Genomic DNA, 11,351 nt, shown 5'->3' on the forward strand with positions numbered 1-11,351 from the left:
TGGCTGCAAAGATGGTGTTGCCAGTAGATCTTTGGCTTCCTTCACCACAGGATGCTCCTCTTGGAAGAAGGGCTGCTAAACAGAGATGGGGTCCACCTATTGAGGAAGGGGAAGAGAGTATTTGGATACAAACTGGCTCACCTAGTGGGGAGGGCTTTAAACTAGGTTTGATGCAGACTGGTGATCAAAGTCCACAGGTAAAGGAGATGGATCAGAAACTGGGGGGAGCATGGGTTATAGTGGTAGGGATAAAGGGGAGACAAAGCAGAACTGGGGGGCAAAATCAAATCAATATCTTATTTGTCTGTATACAAATGCAAGCAGTAAGGGGAATAAGCAGAAAGAACTTGAAGTGCTAATAAACAAACACAACCATGACAGTATCACAGAGACTTGGTGGGATAATACACATGATTGGAATATTGGCATAGAAGGGTACAGCTTGCTCAGGAAGGATAGGCAGGGAAAACAGAGAGGAGGTGTTGCCTTATATATTAAAATGTATATACTTGGATTGAGATACAGATGGACATAGGAGACTTGTTGAGAGTCTCTGGGTAAAGTTAAAAGGGGTAAAACAAGGGTGATGTTATGCTAGGGGTCTACTACAGACCACCTAGTCAGGCAGAAGAGGTGGATGAAGCTTTTTTTTAACCAACTAACAAAATCATCCAAAGCACAGGACTTGGTGATGATGTGGGACTTCCATTATCCAGACATATGTTGGGGAAAACAACACAGCAGGACACAGATTATTCAACAAGTTTTTGGTATGTACTGGAGAATTTTTTACTTCAGAAGGTGAAGAAAGCTACTGGGGGAGGGGGGAAAGCTGTTCTAGATTTGATTTTAGCAAATAGGGAGGAACTGCCTGAGCGTTTGAAAGTGGAAGGCAGCTTGAGTGAAAGCAATCATGAAATCATAGAGTTCATGATTCTAAGGAATGGTAGAAGAGAGAACAGCAAAATAAAGACAATGGATTTCAAGGAAGCAGACTTTAGTAAACTCAGGGAGCTGGTAGGTAAGGTCCCATGGGAAGCAAGACTAAGAGGAAAAACAATTGAAGATAGTTGGCAGTTTTTCAAAGAGGCATGAAGGGCTCAAGAGCACACCAATCCATCGCATAGAAAAGGTAGGAAGAGACCACCTTGGCTTAGCCAGGAGATTTTGAATGATCTAAAAATCAAAATGGAATCCTATAAAAATGGAAACTGGGTCAAAGCAAAAAGGATGAACATAAACACCACAAGTATTTAGGGGACAAAATTAGAAAGGAAAAGGCACAAAACAAGCTCAATCTAGCTACAGGCATAAGTGATAAAATAAAACATTCTACAAATACATTAGAAGCAAGAGGAAGACCAAGGACAGGTTAGGGCCATTGCTCAGTGAAGGAAAAACAACAGAAAGCGTGGAAATGGCAGAGTGATGCTTATGGGGCAATGGTTAACCAGTACCTGGAGGGCTGCTTCAGCAACACCGGGCCCTTCCGCGGGGCTGCTGGCTCCCTGCGTATGCGGCCGGGAGCTGGCAGCCTTGCAAGGGGCCGAGAGCAGCCTGGCTGGAGTGCTCCCCCTTCCCCCATTTAATCAGTAAATCAGTTAAACTTAATGTTTAACTGGTTAATAATTCAACAGGATTTTACATCCCTTGCACCTAACACAGTGAATATGGGGTAGATTCAGAAGTTAAAATACGAAAAGAACAAGTTAAAAATTACTTAGGAAAAGTTAGAGATCTTCAAGGAGCTGACTAAGGAGGCATCTCTGAAAAGTTATGGAAGATAGGAGAGTCGCCAGAAGACTGGAAAAGGGCAAATCTAGTGCCCATCTATAAATAGGGAAACAAGGACAACTCAGGAAAGTACACACCAGCGAGCTTAACTTCTGTGCCAGGAAAGACAATGGAGAAATAGTTAAGGAATCCATCTGCAAACATTTGAAAGATAAGTGATAAGGTGATAAGTAACAGTCAGCATGGATTTGTCAAGAACAAATCATGTCAAACCAACCTGATAGCTTTCTTTGACAAGATAACAAGGTTTGTGGTGAAGGGGGAAGAGGTAGATGTGATATACCTAGACTTTAGTAAAGCATGATACAGTCTCACTTTACTTTATCAATAAACTAGGGAAACACAATGTAGATGGGGCTACTATAAAGTAGGTGAATAACCTGTTGGATAATCATTCTCAGAGAGTAGTTATGAATGGTTCACAGTCACACTAAAAGGGCATAACAAGTGCGGTTCCGCAAGTGTCAGTTCTGGGAATGGTTCTGTTTAATATCTTCATCAACAATTTAGATAATAAGCATACTCCCTATGCCATTAAGTTTGCAGATGATACCAAGCTGGGAGGTTTTGCAAATGCTTTGCAGGATAGGGTCACAATTCAAAACAATCCGGACAAACTAGAGAAAGGATCTGAGGTAAATAAGTTCAATAAGAACAAAGGCAAAGTTCTCCACTTATAAAGGAACAATCAGTTGCACACATACAAAATAGGAAATGACTGTCTAGGACGAAGTACTGCAGAAAGGGATCTAGGGGTCATAGTGGACCACAAGCTAAATGAGAGTCAATAGTTTGATACTGTTGCAAAAAAACCCACCAACAACGAAAAAACACACATTAATCTGGGGTGCATTAATAGGAATGTTGTAAGACATGAAAAGTAATTCTTCTCCTCTACTCTGTGTTGATTAGACCTCAACTGGAGTAGTGTATCCAGTTCTGGGCACCACATTTCAGCAAAGATGTGGAGAAATTGGAGAGGGTCCAGAGAAGAGCAACAAAAATGATGAAAGGTCATGTTCTCTAGACCTATCAGGGAAGACTGCAAGAATTCAATTTGTTTGGTTTGGAAAACAGAAGGCTGAAAGGGGACGTGATAGAATCCTTCAAGCACCTAAAAGTGTGTCACAAGGCAGAGGGAGAAAAAAATATTCTCCTCAACCTCTGATAATAGGACAAGAAACAATGGGCTTAAGTTGTCCCATCTAAACCTCCCTTGCTATACTAGGAAAAAGATCCTAACCATCAGGGTGGTTAAGCACTTGAATAAATTGCCTAGGAAGGTTGTGGAATCTCCAGCATTGGAGATATTTAAGAGGAGGTTAGACAGACACCTGTCAGGGATGATCCATATGGTGCTTGGCCCTACCATGAGGGCAGGGGACTAGGACTTGATGACCTCTTCTGGTCCCTTTCAGTTCTAGTGTTCTGTGATGATTATTTGCATCACAGTGGCACTCAAAGATTCTGAGATGGGGCCCTCTTGGGTCAGACATTCCTTGCCCTGAATAACTTCCAGTCTAAATAAACCAAAACCAAAAAAGTAGGAGAGAGGCAGGATTATCTCCATTTAACACCCAGGAAACAAAGAAATTAAGTAACTAAGCCAAGATCATATAAGAAGCCCATGCTAGAGCCAGGAACTGAACCCAGACCCCCTGAGTCCCAAGCTAGCACGTTAGCCACAAGAGTATCCTTTCTTTTTCACTTCTTCTCCGGCACCTAGATACCTAGTGATCAACAAAGACATCAGTGAACAAAGATTATACTACTGCCACAAAGACAGTTCTTTGGCACAGCCAAGCCTACCAAGGTGACCCACTAAGCAAGGTGGCTGACTAAAGCAAGGCTTACCCAGATAGTAAAGGCGATGAGAATGTGGACTGGACTCTTCTGTTTTCTGGACAAATTGGAAGTCGTGGGGAGCCTTATTCACTATCATGCCTGAATACTTCCTGCTGCTGTGAATAATGTCACGCAGCCCATCCCAGGAATGCTTCTCCACCAGGAACTGGGAAGGCACGTCCTCCATCTCGATCACTTCCGTGTTGTCCGACTGCTCGTCCACTGCAGTCATCCTCTCTTCCCCCTCGGAACTGGTCAAGAAACTGGGAAAGAAAGTGGGGGAGGTGAATTAATGTGGGGGATCTGATTAGGCACATTCCAGCTGCTCGCAGGGAGCTCTGACCAGTTAGCTGATGTCTAAGGACAAGAGCCCTTTGAGAATGCACAGATCCTAAAGCTACCAACACATTCATAAAGGTTATGAATTAAACATAAGCAGTACAAGATGGAAAGCAATACTTCATCCACAACACCCAGCTCAGTAAAGGATGCTGAGCCCAAAACTTACCTCCAGGACTTCTTCCAGAAAAAAGACCAAGTGTTAGAATCAATCAGGGCAGGAGAACATCTGTTGTAGCAAGTTACTTAATCATTTAATCTAACTGAAACACACTCCAGGCATTTAGATAGGATAGGTGCTGATTCAAAGGTAACAAATGTATAGGTGAGCACATGGAAAAACTTCTGACCTGTGGGAATACAGAAGCAAAGTCTCCTTTCTGTCTTGCAAACAGATCAGATCAGCATCTTAAACAGGCTAAGTAAAGGCATGACATGGCTTGCTGGAAGTGCTGCAGTAACCAGGAGTGAAGTGGCACAGATGACAAATTAAGAAGATGCCAGTGCCACTGAGTTGGCTAATGGAAAACTGCACAGCCACAACACACAGCCTGTTTGAATATGAAGTATACAACATATGAGTCCAACATTGGTATATGAAGGAGACTGCACTACCCTGGATCAGACTTATTCCAGATGAGGCAAAGGCCCACAAGTTTGAGTTGGGACTTTACTCTCAGTGGAACCCGGGCCCAGGGAGCACAGATCCAGGTGAGCCAAGAGTAAGTTAATTTGCAAGATGAGTTTTTCTTCTAAAAGCTGACATTCTTGTAATGGCTCCCTCAAGTCACTGCAGCACTAGCCCCTAGCAACCTAACCGCTGGACCATTCTTCTTCATGGTCATCTTACGGAGTTACGGCTCCTCCTCTGGGACATTTCAGTTTGCTGGAAAATAAATGAAACCAGAGGGATCTCATCACCTTGAGAGAATCCCCATCTTGGACTCTGTATCAATATAGCAATGTAGCAAATAAGGTCTATATAGGATTAAAGAATGAGGCCCCTGAGTTAACCAAGGCTTCAATTTTAAAGTCATATTTCTAAATGAATGAATGCAGCTTTCCATTTAGAGATCTGCTGTCAGAATGCAGACGGAACAGACATGCCTGTCAGACTGGAATATTTAATTTGCATGAAATAGACACTAAATCTCTGACCGTGCAGCTTTAGTACCATACAGAACTGCAAAAAGCCCCTTCTCTCAGTTTGATTCCAGCAGCAGTTGGGTGGTTAATGTATAAACCAGTGTTAGATCATTTCATCTCAATCCAATGTCTCTCTCAAATGAATCTGCCAGGAAATCTCTACACACACCTGGAGAATTCCCTGACACCTACCAATAGCCTTTTCAGAATGTTCTCTTTCCTATGTCTTGATATCTCATCCATCAATTAAACATGTATTCTATCCTAGAGAATTATGCCTTTCAACGGTGAAGCACAATGAGAACTCAAGTTCCCTTCTTTGTGAATACAATACCTCGTGATGTCAAACACAGAAACCTCTTTTCCTGTAACCAAAGGGAAAGAGTCTTCACAGTTCTTCCTCCAATGTTATTTTCCTCATTTCATCCTCAGACCTGAGATTAGGCAAGTAACAATCCAAACGTAACACAGAATCTGCAACATGAGATCCAGTGGGTGGAATGGACTCTGCATAACTACCAAACCAGGCCACAGTACATGAGGCCACAAAAACTGAACTAAAATACAGCATGGCTCCCTTTAGTTACAGCTATAGAGCATATAATGGCTGCTTCTAATTCCTGAGTTTCTCAGTAGTGCAGAGAACATAAAATACAACGTAGAGGCTACAGAAAGGGGGTCTCAAAATAAAGCTCTTCCCAAGACTCCTAAGATCCATGCTCCAGAAGCCAAACAACAAAACAAACCACAGCTTGAAAATTAAACAGAGAAAAGTACATTCCAATCAGACCACGGCAGGCAGCCCAAGGAAAGCCACAGAAGCAGAGACAGCGGAGCACATAAACATTGGAACGAGATTTGAGGAACATTCTCCTAAGACTTTGCAATGTGTCAATGATCTTGAGTCCATCCAGTGTATGCACCCAGGACCAGGCAGGAGGAATTAAATTCAGTCTAATGTCCTTCTCCTTCAAAACAACTAATACTGTGTTTCAAGGCAAACAGCTGCCTATCAAAAACACATCACAGGATATAAAACCAGAAAGAGCAGTGATTTGGGCCCACTCCTTCCTTCCCAAATCTCACTGCAGCTTGGGTCTTAAGAGTTTATTCAGCTAGAAAAATGAAACAACTTTCATGCAACTGAACACATTCCACCCTTTAGCTAATTCCCATCCAATTGGTGAAATCTCTTCAAGGTTAGTGACATGATCCTTCAAACAATACTGCTCCTCACAAGAAGGGCTTTCAAGGCCAGATCAGATTTCAGTGACCTAAATTCAGGACAGTCCATTCACACCCAGAAAATACATATTTGCAGCCACCCTACCCACAGTAAACCACTGCTAACAATAGGAGGGTAGAAAAAGACACTCAAAAAGATCCTGGGTTTATCTGCTGCCTGATGAATCTTGTCTGGAGAACACACAGTGATTGCAGCCTGGTCTACACTTAAAATTTAGGTTGACATAGCTATACTATTCGGGGGTAAGAAAAATCCAGATTCCCAAGAACCACAGCAAACCCCTGGCATAGCTGCAGCTAGATCCATGGAAGAATGTATCTGTCAAACTCACTACAGTCACTGGGGGAATGTGGTTTTCCCACAGCAAAGGAAATACCCTTCCATCACCGCAGAACGTGTCTACACAATGAGGTTAAACTGGCAATGGAATGGCACCATAGATACGTTGCTCTAGGGATGTAAAATCCCAGTTAATCTGTTTAACTGGTTAACTGATTAAGCAGGCTCTCACTCCTACTCCTCTACTCCTTGTGCGCAGTGCTGCTGGCCCTCATCCTGGGGCTGAGCAGCTTTCCACCTGTGGCAAGCCACAGGCTGCTCCCAGGTACTGGTTAACCAGTTACATCCCTACTCTAGTCCCTGCTGTACAGACATGGTCCAAAATGATGACAGTAGAAGCAGAACAGGCCACCTTTAATCTTGCATTCAGAATTTTGCAACCACAACACAGAAAACTCTGAAGATGTCCAGATGTTCTTTTACCATCATGCCTAGTCCACTACATCTGACAAGGTTACATGGCTGCAGGTTTTGGGAAGGGCAGGGAAATGTAATAGATTTAGGCTGAAGAGGACAGCAATGGTCGGAAGCAAAAAGGATTTAGGATTTTAAAAAATGCAGACAGAAAGGCATTTAAAAGCCTGGAATCTAAATTCAGTAGCAAAGAGCTAGTTTTCTTCCAGTGTTTCAGGCTCTATGGATACAGCTGGATTTAGGACTTCATGGGCAGAATTAACAGGTGTTGGTTTATCACAACCATCACTCATTCATAATGTTGATTGTGGCCCTCTGATTACTCAGCCCCAAAGGCCGTATGTGCCAAGATAGAGACTAGGAAAGTTACCTTCTCCAACTTCCTGCAGTCTCGTTTTCCAGACGAACCCTCTTTATCTTCTGCATTAACTGCTCAGCAAACCTTGGGCAGGACAGAAAACTAGAGGAGGAGAGAGAAAAAACAGACCTCATGTAACCACAGTTTCCCCAGCCATGGGCATTAAGAGTCCTCCATCAATCATATTGCCAGCACAGCCTGGGACCTATTGAGCAGCCCAGTTCCATCCCCAATTAACATATGGGAACATTCATATCAAGGTATTTTTAAGAGGTGGATTTCCTAGTTCCTCAGCACTGAAGCTCAGTGAACCATGCAGGTAATCGGTAGCTTTTTCTTCTGCCAAATTTCCAGTTAAATTCTTCTGAGGGATCTCAATCTTTAATCCCCAGATTTCTGAGATGACAGAACGGCCAGGGTCACTGGCCTTTACAAGATGTTCTTGTTCCTTAAGACCATAAGGTGGAATGTGTCCTTGATGCCTAACTCCTCTTACACTCAAAATCCTCAAAGTGCAGTGGGACCTCCCTCATTTCCCATGCCCTCAGAGAGCTTTGGATTGTGGACACACCCCACATCTGGAGCATTAATAGCCTTCATTAACAGACCCCTGAGCCCATCCAAACAACCACCATTTATCCACCCAACAGTACATCAGGGGAGAGTAGGTACCAAGGCTATTTCATTTGCCCCCTCTATCAGGGAGAGCTGCAGGCAGTAATGTTCCCTCAGTTCTCGAAAACTCAAAAGTGGGGCTAGGCAGAAACATCCAGTAATTTTGTGACATGAACCGCCCCATGATTGGCGTTGGGTAATGACCTAAGGGATACCCCTTTACAATTTCTTAGGGCAGTGATGCTCAGACCTCCATGCTTCAAAAGCCAAATTAGGGATCAACATTACCCAAAAAAGTCACAGTAGCGTGAATTCATTGTTTCATTTCTAACAGCATTATTGAAGAGGAAATGCTTAGGTCATATAGCTATAGAATTTTCACAGCAAATAAATTAAAAACTTGATACCGTAACTGATTAATAACACAGTAAAAGCATCCTGATTGGTTAATAATTAAACCATACAATGTTTTGCTGCAAAAAGCTGCAGGAGAGGCATTTAAAGAGCCACTTGCTACTTACAAGCCGCAGTCTGAACATCACTGCCTTAGAGGGCCAAATTCTATGCAGAAGAAACACAGCTGTGCCCATGGAGATGACCCAAACTAATGGCACCTAAGGAATCAGAAACCTGACTGAGAGGCGGAGGACATGGACAATTCTAGTCCTGTCAGCAAGATCCTCAACTACCGCTGTGCTTACAAGCCCCACAAGGATGCAGTCACCTCCAGGCCCAACAGCCTTAAATGTTAACCTGCCGTGAGCTGGAAGCTCCCAGACCCGTCTCCCCCAAACAGGCAAATCAGTAAGAATTGGTGCAGAGAGAGAAGCGGTTTGGCAGCCGCCACCGGCCTGAGCGCAGAGGGGGAGCAGCCCTGCCCGAGCGCCTGTCACGGGCAAGGCCCAGGAGGCGGCTGTTGGCCTGTGTCAGAGGGAGCCGGCTGCCTCCCAGGCGATGCCAAGCCCCAGCGTGTGTCGCCGTAACCTCCGCCCCGGCTGCCAGCAGCGTGAGCCGACTCCGGCCCCTCCCTGGCGCCCCCACCCCACCCGCAGCCCAGGGGAGCTGACTCCCCCTCCCTGCAGAATGGGGGGGGCAGCGACATGTCCCCCCTCCCCCACTGCAAGGCGACTGGGTCGCGGCTCCCCATCACCCCGGGGACATTCGGGGAGGGGGAGCCGCCCCCCCCGGGCGGTGGGGACCCAGGCTCGCGCCAGAGATGCTCCCCCTCCCCCCCGCGCGCCATGGGTCCCTGCGGGAGGGGACGTGACCCCGCCCCTCACAGGGGTGTTGCCCCCCCCGCTGCCTCAGGCTGGGGAAGGGGCTCCCCCCACTCACCCCGGGGCTCGGCGTCCTCCCCCGGCCGGGGCGGCTCCTCAGCGGGGAGGGGGGGCAGCGGCTGCTTCCATGTCCCGGACACTCAGACAGCAGCCCCGGAAACGGGGAGGGGGAAAGGGGGGGCAGCCTGCTCGCGCGCGACCTTTAACCCGGAGGCGGAAGTGCCCGGTCTGGGCGAGAGGACCAGCCCGCCCGCGGGAGGGGCATCAGGGAGAAGAGCTGAGGAGGAACCACTCTCGAGGATAGGGGGGCGTGGGAGGAACTACTGCACGGTCGGGAAGGGGTAGTCGCTATCCCAGAAGGGAAGGAACCATTCGACAGGGAAAGGGAGGGTCCATGAAGGGAATTAACCCTAATGAGAGGAGGGTGAGCCACGGAGAAAGAGAGGGTTCTGTCCTCTTCCTGGAGCTTGGGTGATCTCTCTACCAGCCCTCCCTCTCTCCAACACTGACACTGGTTTACATCTCAGAATACCTTTCGTAGGAAGTACCCCCTTCTAATTGTCGAGAAATGGTACAGTCCCACCTCCCTGGAACTCTCCTATAGGGATCTGAGAATTTTGTACACACAAGCGCGTTGGTGGTATAGTGGTTAGCATAGCTGCCTTCCAAGCAGTTGACCCGGGTTCGATTCCCGGCCAACGCAGCTGTCTGGCTAATTTTTAAAATTCCTTTTAATTGTATTATTTGTTTTAGTAAATTGTTTTAAATCATCTACCCTTAGTTGAATAAGAATGAATAATGCTTAACACTAGGGGCAGCCGGTAGGAATCTCTCTCTGCAGAGTCATGGCATTTAATTTTAAATGAAAATCAACTTTTTTATAGATTAATAAAATGTGATGAATATTAAATTCAAAAAGCCATGTTGTTCCCGCCCGGGATCGAACCGGGGACCTTTCGCGTGTGAGGCGAACGTGATAACCGCTACACTACGGAAACCTATCTCAGTAAGAGTTTACATAAATATATTTCTATAACAAGTTGTATCAAATGGGGTTTTTTTGTTTTTTTTTACTAATAAGATTTAATACAAATATTAGAATTTACAGGTTGTTTTGATATTTATTTTGCTCAGAGCAAACACAGAAGAACAAGCCAGCATCACTTTAGGAATGTGATGTGCAATGTAAGCCCTAATTATTTTTAATTTAGTAATTAATGGTTGGTTTGTTATTAATTAACACCACATTAATATTAATGTTTTTACCGTAAGTTTAAGTTCACAAAATGAAAACAGGATGTAATATCAATGCTAAATAGTATAGATTTGTGATTGATTCCAAAATATGTTCATTATGAATTGTATAAAATACAAAAACTGTGAATCTGTTAATATAGTATGTAAAAAATTCACAAATCACTTTGGAAATAACTAAAAGTAATACAATATCTCAACACTGCAATGAAATTTCATGGCTCCTAAATATTAAGTTTATAAATTCATTACTGATTATTAAAATAAATGTTAATTATCAGTAACAATTAAACTACACTCTTAGCTTGGTTGTTAGTCAGTGTTAGTAAAACACTTTGAACATATTATAAAGTGAAGTCCAAGTCCTAAGTATTATTGGAACCAATGTTACAAAGTACTTAAGCATGTACTTAAGCATAAGCATGTGCTTATCTCATATTGGTTTGCTGAAAAAGAAACCCTAATCCAGCAAACACTAATGTTTGTGTTTTAATTTCAAGAGTGTGAATTTACTAAAATAATGAATTTAATTATGTCCATATATATATATATATATATATATAGAAAATTGCAGGATCAGGGCCAAGGGATGAATTTCAGTGTATTTTCTGTTCATTCTTATTCTACTCCATGGGTGCTTCTATGTTCAGTGGCAGTTATGAGCTTCAATACTTTTAAGGATCTGGGCCTGAGGGCCTTCCAGTCATGTATTAATTCATGTATC

At 44.1% G+C, this 11,351-nt stretch overlaps 1 protein-coding gene and 2 non-coding genes across 5 annotated transcripts in view; 1 reads left to right on the forward strand and 2 right to left on the reverse strand.

The window, feature by feature from the left end:
* DPP9 (dipeptidyl peptidase 9) overlaps positions 1 to 9,621 on the reverse strand; it is a 30,254-nt gene extending 20,633 nt beyond the window's left edge. Inside the window, exons 1-4 of one of the 3 annotated variants that reach the window (XM_075903055.1) lie at positions 9,432 to 9,620; positions 8,618 to 8,710; positions 7,494 to 7,583; positions 3,649 to 3,902 (exon numbers count right to left, since the gene is read on the reverse strand). In XM_075903055.1, coding sequence (XP_075759170.1) covers positions 3,649 to 3,902; positions 7,494 to 7,549 — 310 coding nt within the window. In that variant the 5' untranslated portion in view covers positions 7,550 to 7,583; positions 8,618 to 8,710; positions 9,432 to 9,620. Of the gene's footprint in view, positions 1 to 3,648; positions 3,903 to 7,493; positions 7,584 to 8,617; positions 8,711 to 9,431 lie in introns of all 3 variants that reach the window. The other 2 variants (XM_075903056.1, XM_075903054.1) reach the window with 2 other exon arrangements.
* Positions 9,622 to 10,004: 383 nt separating this feature from the next.
* Positions 10,005 to 10,076, forward strand: TRNAG-UCC (transfer RNA glycine (anticodon UCC)). The gene has a single exon. It is a non-coding gene; the product is annotated as a tRNA-Gly (tRNA).
* Positions 10,077 to 10,298: 222 nt separating this feature from the next.
* TRNAV-CAC (transfer RNA valine (anticodon CAC)) lies at positions 10,299 to 10,371 on the reverse strand. The gene has a single exon. It is a non-coding gene; the product is annotated as a tRNA-Val (tRNA).
* Between the last annotated feature and the right edge of the window lie 980 nt (positions 10,372 to 11,351).

Source organism: Pelodiscus sinensis, chromosome 19, assembly GCF_049634645.1.
Source record: "Pelodiscus sinensis isolate JC-2024 chromosome 19, ASM4963464v1, whole genome shotgun sequence".
Classification (NCBI taxonomy): domain Eukaryota; kingdom Metazoa; phylum Chordata; order Testudines; family Trionychidae; genus Pelodiscus; species Pelodiscus sinensis.